Source organism: Vigna unguiculata, chromosome 3 (genome assembly GCF_037176805.1).
Source record: "Vigna unguiculata cultivar grain cowpea cultivar isolate G323 ecotype 2 chromosome 3, ASM3717680v1, whole genome shotgun sequence".
Taxonomy (NCBI): Eukaryota; Viridiplantae; Streptophyta; class Magnoliopsida; order Fabales; family Fabaceae; genus Vigna; species Vigna unguiculata.
In genome coordinates this window covers 52709244-52725867 of record NC_140794.1, presented here as the reverse complement: position 1 = coordinate 52725867, position 16624 = coordinate 52709244, and the positions used below count along the sequence as shown (strand labels likewise).

Here is a 16624-nt window from a genome sequence, read left to right as displayed (position 1 = left end):
TATTATTTTAACTTAAAAACATATTATTATTTTTTCGTTTTTAATGCATAATTTTTAATTTGAAGGAAAGTAACATAATATAAACAATATAAATTACAACTAAAAAAGAAAAAAATTATATATTATGAAACAATAGAATAAAGTTCATGAGTAATTTAATTCTATTTTTTATGGCATTAGGCAAAAGAATTATTTTTTAAGTTTAAAATGTAATTGAAAACAAAACAAAAATATAAAATGTGTAGACAAAATCGATATGTCATTAAATATTGTTATATATATATATATATATAATTTTTTTAGTTATTTAAAACTTATTATAGTGTGTGCCTGAGTATTATGTTAAAATAGTCCAACATTTGTAATACAAATTAATTTATATTATGTTTAGAGTAAATTATAATAACGCTACTTATATTTAATTGTACCATGTTCCGTATTCATGTGTTTTTAATGTTATTTTGAGCCATCAATTAATAGTGTTAATTTACTTTAAGAATTCAAGATTGGATGAAATGTGTAAATATCTTGTTTATTGAAAACCCAAGAATGAAAACTTGACTAGATGAAGAGGTGGAAGGAGAGAAAGAATCAAATATCAAATTACGGAAAGTGGTGTGGTGGTGGAAGGGTACACAAGGTGGTAGAGGCTCTATGGAAAATGAAATCAAAAGTGTAGAACCAGATTTATTCATTACTTATAATTTTTGTTTTCCTTGAATTTTTTCATGAAAATTAATAGTTGCATAATTAATGCTACAATTGTCAACAAAAAATCTATACCTCAAATCTTGGCTCAAAGAAAATGTGCCCATTAAGAATTAAGAAATATTACAAATTTTGTGGAAAATTTTCAAAACTCGTTGCTCAGAATTTTCGTAATATATTGGAAGACCTGTGTGTTGCTATATATGAAAAGGAAATATGTAACACTTCTTATTTGGAAAATATGTAACTTCTAGGTTCAAATACGCATCGGGTGATTATTTTTTTTCAATTTTTTAATTTTAATCTTAATATTAATTTTTTATTTAATCAAATCTTAATTTTAATCAACTTTATTTAATTTAATTTTTCTTTCTATCTACATTTAAATAAAAAAAAAACAAAATATCGGTGTCTATGCACAAGAACTAGTTAAACAAAATAATATGGATTAAAATGAACTAAAGAAATTTAATTCTTAGACTTAAAAATCTTCCCTCCATTTTGTGATTCTAAAATCGCGAAAGTTCCAAAACTGCAAGGAGCTCATTATCATGTCGTCGTCGTCTCCCTGTCATCTTTCTTCGTCGCCTTCTTACCGATCGCCATTGACTCCCTCTGATTGTCGCCCAGGCAACTCTTCGTCGCCTTCTCATCGTGGTCGGACATAGTTAAGTCTATCACTCTTCTCGTCTGTTAGCGCTCTTCTGGGTTATTGCTGGTTAGGTTAATTTGATTGATTTTGGATTTATTGTTTGATTCCGTCACTTCCACTTTTTGTGCTATAATCTAGGGTTTATCTGTCCCTATATATCTGTTTGGTTAGGTTAATTTGTTTTGCACTTTTCATTTAGATGTGCAGCAAGTACTCTGCATGTCACCATCTCTTTGGTATTTTTTTTTTCCAATTAAGGACTTATAATAATATTATGTTTTTAGCACCTTCAGAACCTTATGCAATGTTTTCGTCTTTTGGTGTTTCGCATCTCCCAACAAAATTAGTTTTGATGAATGACCAAGGATGTTCTTTACAATCATGCATTACCTTTGTATATGGAAAAAAAATCTGGTTGTTTTTAATTTTGTTTTTCAACGATTAAGCTCAAACTCCTGATTAGTGTTTACGCTTTTTCTTTTTGTTATTATTTAATGATAGGTTCCTAAAATGCTTTGGTCTAGTTACTGCACATTATACCAAAATTCAGTGAAGGATTTGACTGAGCTTGGGGAATGCTAGTATGACCAAGGTGGGTATTTCATTATTAATGGGAGTCATAAAGTTTTGATTGCTTGGGAGAAAATGAGCACCAACCATGTCTATGTCTCGAAGAAGTTTGGTCCATGGCGGAGTCACTCGGACTAGTTCCAAAGGGCTAATGTTAATTTTTCAATTTATGCTTTTCGAAGTTGTTTTTCATGGTTGTGTTTTGTACAACGTCTGAGTTTATGAATTTTTCCATTTCAAGGTTCTTCAGGACAATATATATGTGCCACTCTTCCTTATATTCGAACTGAAATTAAGTTTGAAACCTGTAAAGTAGAGAAAACATCAAGGCAATATATGTATCATGTGAGATGTTTTCTAATGATAAGAAAAGTGATAGACTAATTACACTTTGAAGGACCATTTTTAAGTTTAATACTTTCAAGGATTGAAGTGGGTTTCCCTAATTTTTTTTCCTTTTATGCACTGCAATATGTTTTCTTTTATATGCTGTCAATTGATTTTGAGTGAGATGGTTATTTATTTTTAATTTTAGATGACTGACGACGGGCATTATTAATGAATTATGGTAATGGTTATTTGTTTTTAATTTCAGATTATTCAAAACTTCTATTATTAGTGGAATATAGTGGCATTTAATATGCTATTTTACATTCCATGTATTTACCATTAGGTAATTTGATTTAATTTCATATAAATTTATCTCAACTGCAGGTTCCACTTGACTACAGTGGGAAAAGAGGAGCCACTCTTACTGTAACCAAGGAAAAGAGAATTAAGCGAGTTTAATTAGTTGGACTTTTTAAAGCCTGACGATGGTTTGTGTTGCATCCTTTATTGAGTTAGAGTTACACTTGTATCATAATCTGTAGGAATGCAAAGGAGATCCTTTAAAAGGAGATTATTCTTTTTCATATACTGTGTTTTCATTTTGATAATATGGGGAATATTTATGATACTATCATTGCCGTACAGATATGCGCCAATGGCAACACGAGGGCAAGATATTATCATTACCGTACAGAAAGCTAACAAGAGATGTTAGGCGGTATGTATAGAAGGTTTGTTCAGACTTCAAGTTACATCTATTGTTGTATTCCTTATGCATTGCCGAAGTTAAATTGTATATACTCTTGGTATAAAAACAATTATACTATCAACTAATTAATCGTTATAAAAATCAACTATAATAGAAAAAAAAAAAACTATGCTTTAATTTGTGCTTAAACTCAATGCATAAAAATAGTTTTGAAAAACTTTATTTGTGCTGTTCTATTATCAAGTTTGTTCTTCTACCTTTGAAAGCCCAAGGCCATCATCAGTTTTATCTTGGTTGGCCTTTTGGTCATCGAGATAATGTTGGTATATATAGGACAGAAAGCCCCATATAGCTAACAAGAAGGCTATAACCTTCACCCCATAAATCTTGTCATGAAACACAAAGACAGCAAGGATAGGAGTTATGGTTAGTTCCAAGTTACCGATGACAACAGAGAACAATGAAGATACCTCAAAAATCAACCCTAACATACCAAGGCACGCTATTTGCCATGTCACAGCAATCCAAACCAGAGTCATTACGTAAGACACTCCACCGTATTTAAACTCCTTCATCTCTCTTCCCATACTTCTCCAATCTCCGCTTCCAAACAACCCCACAAGGCCAGCGACTGTAGCAACGAGCATGGGGTAAAAATTCATCCTCAACAGAGAAGAATAGGTTTCTTCGGTCTTTGCAACCTTCACAAAATAGAGCTGCAAGAGAGAGTGTTGTAAAGCAAACGTGGCAGATGCAGCAAGGGCACAAAAGAACCCAATTAGTTGCTTCTCTCTGGGAAGGTCCTTTCTGTCCTCGGATTCAGTGTTGAGTGCGATTAGGATAACTGACATAGTAAGAACAACTATAGAGTTCAATATCAATGCAGTGAACTTTTGGGAATTGAGTAAGTAAGTAGATACCGCATTGAAGGCTAGTTGGGTGGCACAAACTAAGGCAAAAGTGGAAAGAGGAAGATATGAAAGTCCATATGCATACAAAAGGTCCATTCCTGTGTACATTAGACCAAAACCTATGTACAAGGAAATCATGACTAAACGTCTTGGTTCGGTTTTGGTTTTGGAGGAATCATGGTTGGTTGATTTGTCGGAGTATAATAGGAGTGGAATTAGTATAGGGAACCCAGCAGATTGAACAGATGATGCAATCCATCTGCTTTTACCACCTTTGTCAAAGTAGAACCTTCCCAAAAGTGTGGCTGTGCATTGGCCTACCAGAAGAAAGATTGTATAAAGGGACAAACGCAACCAACGTTTGTATTCTCCGAATAATGCTAAATGTTGAGGTTGCTGAGTAACAGCTGTGGACATTGTGTTCAAGTAGCACAGTAATCTAGCAGAATACAAATATAAGAAATTTAGATTAGTTCTTTTCCTTTCTCTCTTAAATAGAATTGGTTCACAATTGAGATAAGAGAGGGATGCAGGAGCAGTTTCTTATGATTTTCACACTAAGTAATAAAATTGGATTGAGTTGGACTATTGAAACATTGTTTGGGCAATCAAATCATTTTATAATCTCTGGTTTAATCATATACTCTTTCTCACTATTTTTTATATTATTTTCCAGCACATAGCCATTGACTCTTTTGTTCGTGATGTAATATTTCATCTATTTGTATTGAAGAAGCATTTTTGGCCTTCGCCTTCATGAAAAGTTGAAATATCTGATTTTGAATTGTTTTTATTTAATATTTATATTTGTTTTTACTATCCACTGTGTTTATCAAATAAAATTTTCAAAATATGCATCTCCGTAATATTTTATTGCTCAAATTTTTTGAAATACTTATTTGATTTAAGCAATGGGCAGTATATATATATATATATATATATATATATATATATATATTGGAAACTAAATGCTGATTATAAAATTAAGCTCATTTAAATAAACTTCTCAAATAATTGTAAAGAGAAGAAAATAAAATAAACTAATTAGAGGTCAAATAAATGAATAAAAATGAAATTAACTTTTTTTATATAAATTCTCTGTCTGAAGTTTTCTCCTTCAGTTTTATATAAATTAAGATAAAATTATTAATTTACTTCGGTAAGAAATTTTGAATTTATAATTTTTACTTCTCATTCTTTTTATTTGGACTTTTTGAAAAATCTATATTGACACCTAAAATTACAAGGAAGAAGTGCACAACAATATATTTGATAAAAAAAAGTAAAAAAAAAAAAAAGTCTTTCTCGAAGACAGGTATTGTTTTCACCAAAACAACCAAATCTAACTGATGTTCCAATTTTTATTAGACATAGTTAAAAATGCGAATGAAATTCCATATTTATAAGACACTAGGATTATATTTAATATTTTTTAGGATTTTAACTTGCATAGGTTCAGTTAGTTTTAAACTTGACAGTCAATTTTGAATACTTTTCATTAAAGTTCTTTTGTTTGTTTTGTATTTCTTTTTTTTTTGTATTTTTTAATAAAAAAATTATAAAAACAAAGGTTTTAGATTTTTGAAATTTATAATTTGAATAAACATTCATACAAGTCTATTCTTGGAACTGTATACAATCCATGGTAGAGTACAGGTGCAAATATGACTTAAAAAAAAAAAAACTACTTTTTAGTATATTTTCGTAAAATATAAATGGAAAAATCCATGCTTAATATTGCATGGTTTAGACAACAAGACAAAGAACAACGAGATAAAAAAGTTATTCCTTGTATATTCGAAACATTTATTCTTTTTTAATAGTTTCATTTTGATTATTTTATTATTTAAAATTAAAAAATTAAAATTGGATTAATTTTGACTTTCACTCTAAATTAATAATTCAATTATTGTTTTATTAGAATAATATTAGTTACTTTACATTTACAAACTAAAATTTTGTTAAGATATTTCTTTCTCTTTCTTTATCTACTTTTTTTTGGTTTACGTCAAAACATTTTTAGATACTAAACATAGCTATTGTTTCTAATAACACTTGACACAATTATTTTTGTCTTTATCATTTTTATCTCTTTGTTTTCTTTTGTGTCTTCACGTTTATATATGGTTAATATTTGAAAAACATTGTTAATATTGTAATGTGAAAAACATTGTAAATATTGTAATGACTTGGTCTTCTAGTGATGTAGTTAGTATTCTAATGACTTGCGGTGCTTATAACCTTCATTTTAGTGAATGTTGTAGTGGCAATTTACAAAATGTTCACTCTAAAAATTTTTAAATTTGTGTAAATATTATAATTTGGGTACAACATTATAATTTTAAACTATAATTTTGTACAAAATAGTATATAATAATTTCTTTAATATTTGAAGGGTGTTTTTTTTCTATAATGCAACGGTTTAGAGGTTTAGAATGATAGATTCTGATTATAAGTCAACCATGAGTTTTAAATGGTGAAGAGAAATATTTGGTTAGGTTAAACTTAAGGTAGTAGTGGCGAACGAGAGATGTTCTTGCCATTCCAATATTTTTTATGAATGTGCTTTGTGGAGGAGATTTTAGTTTTTGCTTTAATTTGAATTATTTATACTAGATAAATTAACTTTAATATAATGTTGAGAAAGTGATGAATTTTGTAAATTTGAGTTTGATTAAATATTGACACATGATTAATTTTATTTTTCAATATAGCATGTTTCTATAAAAAGTAAAATCTACAAATCATGGTACGATCTCATGATTTATAATTATATGAATTATTGTACTAATGATGAAAACTTTTCCTTTGGCATTCCAACCTAAAGTAGCTGACTTCATCGGTCTCCCTAATTCCAACACCAGGCTAGAATGGATTGTAATCGGGAGGGAAAAGTACCTTAATAATGTGTTGCATGCATTAAAATTTAACTTATCTTGATTAGCATTAAATAACATGATTATACTAAAAAACCAAAATTTCCAATTTTAGTACAATGGAACCTAGTCTATAAACATGCAATTTTAAACTCGTAAGAGCCTCCGAATGACTAAAGAAAAAGAAATGTGTCATAATCCCTAGTATAAAGGCATTATGATCAAGGTGTGCCAGTTACAGACTCAGCCTTCACGAACATATCGAAAAAAATCTAATGAATCACCTAAGATAACTCCTACAAGAACATACATCATGGTCATACTAAGACTTTATAAATGATTTCAACGCTATATCCTGATAGCATCTTGATCCTTTAAAAGTTTATCATTTTGATGAACCGTCTTATAATTTCCATCAATTTCTGAAGAAAAGAGAAGTCATATCCATTATAATTATGGTTTACAAAATATAAAGAATTATTCAAATTCTTGTCTAACAATAAAAAATGGTTAGAAGAGGGAACTCCATCAACCGAAGATATTCATCTATCTTATGCACATCAGACTATGTTTAAATCATGTCACCAACCTACAAAACATGAACCTAACTTAAATATATGCAAACACAAATATATATATATATATATATATATATATATATATATATAATTCTTTTATTAAAAGATTGATTTTTTTTTAATTTAATTTATTTATGTTATTATTTATTTTTAATATAGCATATAAAAATAAATTAAACACACAAAGATTTTTAATATCTAATAGAGTCTCTCTTTTCTTAAGAGATATACTCAGTAAGGGAATTAATCTTTAACTAAGTAATTTTTTTTCACGTATAGATATGTCAATAATGATAATATAAAATATCAGTAATGTACTAATGTCAATCAAATCAATAAAAAAATCAAATAAGAATAAGTCCAATTAAAAAATATAAATTTTTTAATAGGAATTAATTTTTAACTAAGAATCAACTAAAAATACTTGAATTTATAAAACACTTAAAACTTAATTAAATTTATTTTTAATAAGAGATAGATAGCATTTCACCAAAAAAAACATTATAATAATATATAATGCAGATCTTTGTATATAATTTTTTTTAACATTATTCTTGAAATATATTTGTCAGTTAATTATAACATCTAATAATAATTCAACTTATTTTCATTTTAAGTGTGAACAAATAAGTGCCTATGTTCTGGCTAGTTTATTACAAATATAATGAATGTTAATATATTTTAAAAGTACATCGATTATAATTGCAATTCTGATAAGAATATGATCAACATAAAACTATATATTGTGTAAGTGTAAGTGTTAATTAGCATAATACAGGGAGATAATGGTAACTTTATCAAAATATTAACTGAATGTTCTTTTCTGTTTGAGAGCTGTCCATCATGCCAAACTTGTCATAGTAAGAGAGAAGTGTTTATAGTATTTGTTCTTCTTTGTTAAATTTAAAAATTAAATAAATACTTTATAATAAAAACAATAATAAACAGTTTTATATTAGGAGAAAACAAATAATTTTTTCTATAACTTATTTATTTTTTGAAAGCTTCATTTTTCTATAACTGAGATGAGTGTTTCTCATGGTCCAATTAGCATTTCCATAACATAGAAGGGTTAAGAATTTAAAATGTGAGGCTTTGTTCCAAGTTTCTTCACCTATTTTTAGAAAGTCAAATATATATATATATAAAATAATCTCATAAACGTAATTGTAATCAATATTAACTAATGATATTAATTTCTATAAAATATTTTATTTTTCTTGTAAAAGTACAAATCAGGCTGCACTAAACACAATTCACAAAATTGCAATAGCAACATCAACAGAGTCATTCAACTGGTTATAATAATTTCATCAAAATTTGGTCCATCCCATTCTACAATCAGCAAATTTCTACCTCAGCCAGTGAAACCCTATCTGCCTTGGCTTTTTTGTGATCTATATAATGTTGATACACATAAGACATAAAGCCCCACACTGCTAACAACAAGGCTATAAACTTCACCCCATTCACCTTGTCATGGAAGAAGATCACTGCAAGGATGGGAACAATGGGCAATGACAAGGTACCTATCACATTTGAAAACAATGAAGATACCTCAAAAATCAACCCCAGCATACCAATAGACGATATTTGCCATGTCACAGCAGTCCAAAGTAGAGTCATCACATATGACACCGTTCCCTTCTCATAATCCTTACTCTCCTGCTTCAAACTTTTCCACTCTCCACTTGCAAACAAGCCCACAACACAAGCACATGTAGCAATCAAAGATGGGTAAATTTGCATGTCCAACACAACAGTAAAGGTTTCTCTCTTGATAACCTTCTCAAAAGAAAGCTGCACAAGAGAGAGATATAAAGAAAATGTAGCTGATGCACCAATAGTGCAGAAGAACCCAATTATATGTTTTTCTCTGGAAAGTCCCATTTGATCCTCAGAATCAGCATCGATTGCAAGCAGGGAAGCTGATATCGTAAGGAGGACTATAGAATTGAATATGAATGCTGTGAACTTCTGCGAATTGAGGAAGAAAGAGAAGACTGCATTGAAGCCTAATTGGGTTGCACACAGCAGAGAATAGGTGGAAAGAGGGAGATATAGAAGTCCATAGGAATACATCAAGTTGTCCCCTGTCAGAATTAAGCCAAAAGCTAGGTAGAGGAAAACAATGATACAAAATTTTGGTTTTGCTTTGTGGGAATCATTGTTGAGCTCGTTAGTTAATTTGTCCTGCTTTCTTGTTGAGAAGTAAAAAAGGAGTGGGAAAAGTACAGGGAATCCAGCTGATTGAACAAAAGTTGCCATCCATTTGCTATTACCACCATTGTCATAGTATAACCTTCCCAGAAGAGTAGCTGCAGATTGGCCTGCCAGAAGAAAGATTATGTAGAGGGACACACGCAACCACCATTTGCATTTTTCGAATCTTGCATGTTGAAGTTTCTGGGTGACATCTGTGCTTCTGTTAGAGTCGTGCAGTTTTCCATCATCTGAGGATACACACCAGAAACTTAGATTAGCTCTATCATTTCTGACATAATCAGAAGTTGTTTAAACTAGTGGGACTCTAGAGATGATTTTCTTTGGTTTTTTGCGAAAGTAGTTCCTCTAATCCAAATACTAAATAATATAGTTAAGTATTATATCTTTGTTTAGTTTATGCCATTAAATTATTGTGAAGAAAATCGACATAAAACCAAAGACATACAGTTTCCAACCAAACAATCTCTAACTTTTTTTTCAAGTTTCACCGTTAGATATTGAAATGGGACACGACAATGTTATTAGCCAAATACAAGGAACACTTTCCGACGAGAACTGACCGAACAGAGGCTCACCTTCCACCTGTTTGTCATAATATCTAACTTAATATTAAATCCTAATAATAGAAGAAACGCAGTGATTCTAAATTGCTGATAAAAAAAACAGTGATTCTTAAGCAATCAATAAAGGAAGAGGATGTTGGAAATCAGTGAGAATTATGTTCCTTTGGTGTCTGTTTGTGTTCCAGAATAACCAAGCAGGTTCCACTCATCCGCTTAAAAAAGATGCAAGAGTTTCTCTTTAACGAGCAGTGTTCAAGAAACTAACCTGTATTTTGTAGCTGCTGGTCTTGAACAATCTCCATTGAATGAAACGTGATAAAAACTAAGAAGAGGATATCATCAAGATATGAAGTGCCGCTTGCAAGCTCAAGTAAGCCGCAGTTGTTGAAGTACAGGAAGTAAATTCAAAACCGACAAATTATGTTGGACTTCACAAAGTCGATCTTATTGGACTTTTCCATATTTCTGTGAACACTAATTTGGAAGTGTGTGTTGACATGGTAACTATCGTGAAAATGATAAGCACCATGGCATTTTGAGCATTTTCTTTGCTTGCGTAATCTATTTTCTCCTAATCCGTATTTTAAAACTCTTTTCATCATAAGCTAATAGTGTACGAGTGAAGGAGGGAGGACTCGTCAAACTAAAAACACAAGCATGGTAGCTTCATCGACCCACGTTAAATCATCTAACATGTCTAGCAAAAAAGTACAATCAGTTCTGATAGTATATATCTTTTCCCCGGAGTAAGCAAACTCTCTTTGAGTTAGGTTTTTTCACCAAACACTTCTTATGCGTTTGTGTACGCACTTTTGTACACATATTTCCTTCTCTCATGGCTTATACATACTAATATGGTATCATATTTAAATCATCTTCCGCATTTTCTCCTTTCTTTTTGATTTCTTGTCATGGCAAATACTATGTTATCCTCTGGTTCTCCCACAAACCCTGTGCACCCTAACCCATGTTTTGATCATCTCACAAACCTCGCACATCCACTATTTCTTCACCCCGGTGAGAATCCTGTTCTTGTCTTGGTGTTGCCTCTTCTTTTCGATAACAACTATTCGCAATGGCGACATGATATGCTTGTTGCGTTAGAAACAAAAAACAATGACTGTTTTGTTATCGGCACCCTTCCATGTCCAGCCTTTAATGATCCCTTGCATGAAGCTTGGAAACACTGTAACAAGATGGTAATTTCGTGGCTCACTCGCTCAATGACGTCCACATTAAACAATATGTTATGTGGTTGGAGTTTGCATCTTATATATGAACTTATCTTCTTCAATGGTTCTCTCATGGGGATAAGCTTCGCATTGTCAATTTACAGTAGGAAGTTCAGAGCTATCGACAAGATGTCCACCATTTCTCAATATTACACACAACTTCAAATCCTCTAGAAAGAACTCTTTTTGTATTGCACGATTCTTGTTTGTACCCGTGCTTCTCCTTGCACATGTGGCTTGATTTCCAAGATCTGGAAAGAGAGAGCGTGATGATGATTATGTCATCAAATTTCTTTGTGGCCTGAATGATGAATTCTCTAAGGTTCAGTCTCAAATTATGCTTATGGAGCTTATGCCTACTCTGGTGAAAACTTTCTCTTTGATTCTTCAACAAGAACGTGAATTTAAGACTACTTTTCATTCTAATTCTCAAGATTATATTGTCAATCTTGCCTTTCCCGAGGAACATGGTAAAAATTTTTGTGGTGGTTTCTTTGACAATCATGGACGAGGCGCTCTCCTCGGTCTGGTGGCTGCAATCCCAAATATTGTGACCATTGTCACCGGACCAATCATGCCTCTGATTCCTGTTGGATTAAGCACGACCTGCCTCAAGGCTCTAACCTACACACTAAAGTCCAACCTCTTTCTTCCGAGCCCTCTGCTCGTGCTAGTATGGTTGATATCGTCTCCTCTATTGCCGATCTTCGTATCGGGAAGGATTATGAAGCTCTTATCGCCTTCATCCAACACACCTTATCCAATACATTCATTTGTTTCTTATGATAATTATTCTTTTGACCATACTGTTTTTTGTCATAATATTTCTACATAAGTTGAACCTTTCTCCTTCAAAGAAGTTGTTCAACATGACTGTTAGAAATAGGCTATGGATGCTGAGTTACATGCTCTTGACAAAAACTAGACTTGGACTTTAGTTCCTCCTTCTTCTGGCATCAAGCCAATTGGTTGTTGCTGGGTTTACAAACTCAAACATAACCAGATGGCACAATTGATAGGTTTAAAGCACAGTTGGTGGCTAAGGGTTTTACTCAAACTGAGGCGTTTGATTATTTTGAAACTTTCTCTCATGTTGTCAAACTTACTACTGTCCGTATTCTTTTAGCCTTGGCCACTGCTAGTGATTGATTTATTCATCAGTTGACAATGTTTTCCTCCATGAAGACTTACATGAAGAGATCTATATGAAGCTTCCACCTAATCTTTCTCTTTCGCAGCCAAATCTTGTTTGTAAGCTTAACAAGTCTCTATATGGTTTAAAACAAGTCAATCGTAATTGGAATCAAAAACTAACTTCAGAGCTATTTCTTGGTTACACATAAAGTTCTGCTGACCACTCTCTCTTTGTGAAGAAATTTGTCTCTGTTATTACTGTTTTATTGGTTTATGTCAATGATGTGGTTCTCACTAGCAATAGCATTGCTGGAATTAATGTTGTAAAAGCTCATCTTCATTCTAGATTTCATATTAAAGATCTTAGCCCTATCAAATTTTTTTGAATCATGAAGTTTCTCGTTCTCTTGATGGATTAGTTTTGAATCAAAGGAAATACTATTTGGACCTCATTTCAGAGGCAGGGATGCTTGGATGTAAACATGCACCAACGTCATCTAATCCTTCTATCAAACTTCATGCCGACGAGGGAACTCTTCTACCAGGTCATTCTTCCTTTCGGCGTTTGATTGGATGATTAATTTACTTGACTAACACCAGGCCTGATATTAGTTTTGTTGTCCAACAACTCAGCCAATTTATTTCTTCTCCACGTGAACCACATATGCAGCAGGTTGTACGGATCATTCAATACTTAAAACATGCTCCTAGATATGGACTTACTTTTGTATAAATCTAACACCTCTCTTAAAACTCAGACGTTTTCTGATTCTGATTGGACAACATGTGCCACTACCCGACGTTTTGTTTCTGGATATTGTGTTTTCTTGGGTACATCTTTGGTTGCTTGGAACACTAAGAATCAAACCACTATTTCACGGTCTTTTTCTGACGCTGAGTATCGTGCTTTGGCATCCCTGGCATGTGAAATACAATGGATTCAATACCTTCTTCGAGATTTGCATTTTTCTGTTCCCACTCCCTATACTGTCTTTTGTGACAACAATTTTGCTATTCACATTGTCAAGAATCTCACTCTTCATGAGAGAACCAAACATATAGAACTTGATTGTCACATTATACGACAAAAACTTGTTAATGACCTTATTCACTTTTTCCATATTCCTTCTACAAGTCAACTTGCTGATATGTTTACTAAGTCATTATATCCTTTTGTTTTCCGGGTTGCTACTTCCAAGTTGGGACGTTACAATTTCATGCCCACCTTGAGAGGGGGTGATAAAGATATTATATATCTTCCACTTTTATTTAGATTGATAGAGATATTATATGTTTGATTCTCTTTTATTATTATCAAATATTCTGTTGTATTAAGTTTTACTTTTTCTTTTATATGATGAGACATTGTACTCTATAGATTGAACAAATATTCTACAGTGAACAAATTCTTTTTAAGTTGTTTTTCATCAAACATTTCTTTTATATATATATATATATATATATATATATATATGTGTGTGTGTGTGTGTGTTTTTGTACACATGTTTCCTTACCTCATGACTTACACGTACTAACAAGTTCTCATTGCTTTGGATGAAAAACCTTCCAATTCTGGTCCTCATAACTTATACGTACTAACAAGTTCTCATTGCTTTGGATGAAAAGCCTTCCAATTCTGGTCCTCGTGACTTATACGTACTAACTCGTACTAACAAGTTCTCATTGCTTTGGATGAAAAACCTTCCAATTCTGGTCCTCTGACTTTGAGGTCTCTACATAGCCTTATTGTTAAACGTCATTTAACAAGGCCTCTTCGTTTCAAATGGGTTAAAGGTGATGAATTTATTGTGAAAAAAATCTAAAGGTGATGACGCTCCTACAAACAAAAATCAACTGCAAAGTAAATAAATACATTTTTTTTGACAGGAAGAAGCAAGCCTCTCATGCCCTCACCCTGACTTCAAAGAACACTATAATCATCTTCATCATTCATCCTTATGTAACACATTATGGCAGATACAAACACAAAGAATGAAGAGAGTTCCATAGCAAGGGCTCCCCAACTGATAACACCAGCATGCTTTAATATGGCTGGAATGGCAATGCTTCCCACAGCTGATGCCCCACTTAAGAACTTGGTTGCATTCATCCAGCTGTTCCATCATTCCCCAGCTTGGATTAGGAAAATTCAAACACAAACCTATTTTACTTTTCCAGACAAAAGTTAAGGATTTACGTGTTATCTGATTCAGAAAATACAGAAGAACGTTCAGATCCCGCGAAGAAGAGCAAAGGTATTGGAAGAATCACATATGTTATCGCTGCATGAAGAGTAAAAAAATATTTAATAACGTACAAGAATATATCTTCTTGTCTCCCAAGAAACAATTAATTAGCATTTTAGAGAATCAATTCAATGATGCTTTATCTTACCAGTTAGCATTGGCCACCAATTTTTATATAACGCACATGCCTGCAATACAGAACCAATCTTAGTAAACAGTGATGAGACATCTGTTGATGGATTAATTTATTGAAAGGGAATTGGTTCAGGAACTCATGCCATGGCTAGGCAGAACCGTTGGGTTTTTAATAAATTTAAATATATTAATAGGTTGTGATAACTAATCATTGTAAGAAACTAACTGTTGGATGGTTAATGTACTAGTCGATGGATAGTTAATGTAATAGCAATTGGGTAATCGATGTACTAGTTGTTTATATCTATCGGAAGTACAACGGACTAAAATTGTAAGCTATAAATTATATTCTTGATGACACAACGAAAAGTGAATAAGTTTTTTCATCCAAGAGGCTCTTTCTCCTAACAAGAAACTGCCTAGGAAAAAAAAAAATATTGTATGATCTGAAGTATATGTCTGTAATCTTAACCGTTTTCTACATAACAAGTAATAAAAACTTTTAGTTTACAAAATAATAAACCTGTTCCCTCTGCCCAATTGTTTTCTTTGAGCCTCACATTTATATAGGTGGGAAAAAAAAATACTGACCAAAATATGCAAGACAACACCTCCAGAGACCAAAACTGCTAAAAGGAGAAGTTTCCCTGTGTTCAAGCAGTAACGGAAATATCCTGGAAACTCTGCCATCTCCTACTCAACTCATTTTATGAAAACTAATATCTGAATCAAAATATAATAACATACTGCTATGAGAGCCTTAAATTTGAAGAAAATGCTAAATAAAGAATCAGTTCTAAAGATTACATTAATGCACATAGTCATAAGTAATATCATTTATTTTGAATAAACCTCACGTGCACCACAAAGATTTGAAGGTGAGACACACAAAATCTAGTATAGCTTAAGAACTAGAACGAGCAAGTGGGACTCCATGTTAGATCGACACAAAGCTACAAGAAATCATGTCAAATAGAGAGTAAAAGGCATAATTCTTTTAGCTGACGGAAGTGAAAAATTTTATCCAAAATTTTGAAATAACATTACATGAATATTACCTGTCTATAATATATCTGTTTGTTTGTGTGCGTCTCTCATGTCTTTCTATCCATCTTCAATCTTCCCTCGCCAAAAGAGCAAAGAAGCGCAAGAACCAATCTAGTACAAGAACTGAAGAAGTTTATAAGACACCAAATTAAGGGCAACGAAATTGAATATATATATATATATATATATATATATATATATATATATATGCTCGAAACAAAAATAGGATAATAACAAGAACGTTTGGAATGATATTTTGTTCTAATGCAGCAGCAAAGATTTTTAAGCGGATGGAGCTAACTTTGTTTACACCTAGAGCAAACTTATTGACATTTTATGAGATAAAAATAAAAATAAAAAAATAAATTAATTTTTTTATATAATATTTTACAGAACTTTTTGTACATTAAAATTTTATTTTTAATTAATGTATAAATTAACGTTCACTTACAAATAATAAAAATAAAATCATCAGAATATTAAGTAACTAGTTCAAACCTATCTTAAAATAGTTTGTTACATCTACTCCCCCAGCGTCCATCCACCAGTCAGGTTCTGATAGAGCGTTGCCCAAAGCTTCGTCAAATACAAATTGTATTCAGAAAAAAAAAAAAAAATTAGGTGTCTGGACCAGTTGTTGTTGAACTTCTTTTTACTTAGACTGGTAGTAGCATTCTCACAAATGTTATATTTTTTTACTCGTCTTT

At 31.8% G+C, this 16624-nt stretch overlaps 2 protein-coding genes, 1 long non-coding RNA gene and 1 pseudogene across 4 annotated transcripts; 1 reads left to right on the top strand and 3 right to left on the bottom strand.

Moving 5' to 3' along the window:
* The first annotated feature begins 1180 nt into the window (after positions 1–1180).
* LOC114176953 (uncharacterized) lies at positions 1181–2476 on the top strand. Its single transcript, XR_003603090.2, has 2 exons — positions 1181–1375; positions 1862–2476. It is a non-coding gene; the product is annotated as an uncharacterized LOC114176953 (long non-coding RNA).
* A 729-nt stretch (positions 2477–3205) lies between these two features.
* On the bottom strand, positions 3206–4297 carry LOC114176952 (putative purine permease 11 pseudogene; annotated as a pseudogene).
* Positions 4298–8621: 4324 nt separating this feature from the next.
* LOC114179183 (putative purine permease 11) lies at positions 8622–10614 on the bottom strand. Its single transcript, XM_028065425.2, has 2 exons — positions 10389–10614; positions 8622–9787 (listed from the first exon to the last, which is right to left on the bottom strand). The coding sequence occupies exons 1-2, from the start codon at positions 10423–10425 to the stop codon at positions 8676–8678; spliced, it is 1149 nt and encodes a 382-aa protein (XP_027921226.2). The 5' UTR covers positions 10426–10614; the 3' UTR covers positions 8622–8675.
* Positions 10615–14011: 3397 nt separating this feature from the next.
* On the bottom strand, positions 14012–16216 carry LOC114179262 (vacuolar protein sorting-associated protein 55 homolog). 2 transcript variants are annotated; one of them, XM_028065529.2, is made up of 5 exons: positions 15929–16209; positions 15462–15593; positions 14884–14923; positions 14687–14771; positions 14012–14603 (listed from the first exon to the last, which is right to left on the bottom strand). In XM_028065529.2, exons 2-5 carry the CDS (start codon positions 15558–15560, stop codon positions 14411–14413), a joined length of 417 nt encoding a protein of 138 aa, XP_027921330.1. In that variant the 5' UTR covers positions 15561–15593; positions 15929–16209; the 3' UTR covers positions 14012–14410. The 2 variants fall into 2 exon arrangements, 1 of the variants encoding a protein (XP_027921330.1); XR_003603448.2 differs by lacking the exon at positions 15462–15593 and having other exon boundaries at positions 14461–14771; positions 15929–16216.
* Between the last annotated feature and the right edge of the window lie 408 nt (positions 16217–16624).

Coding starts and splice junctions, on each gene's coding strand:
- LOC114179183 (XM_028065425.2), bottom strand. CDS start 10,425: ATGGAGATTGTTCAAGACCAGCAGCTACAAAATACAG. Junction 9,788..10,388: donor CCAGCAGCTACAAAATACAG/GTTAGTTTCTTG, acceptor GTGTATCCTCAG/ATGATGGAAAACTGCACGAC.
- LOC114179262 (XM_028065529.2), bottom strand. CDS start 15,560: ATGGCAGAGTTTCCAGGATATTTCCGTTACTGCTTGAACACAGGGAAA. Junction 14,772..14,883: donor TTGGTGGCCAATGCTAACTG/GTAAGATAAAGC, acceptor CTCTTCATGCAG/CGATAACATATGTGATTCTT. Junction 14,604..14,686: donor TTTTCTGAATCAGATAACAC/GTAAATCCTTAA, acceptor ATGATGGAACAG/CTGGATGAATGCAACCAAGT.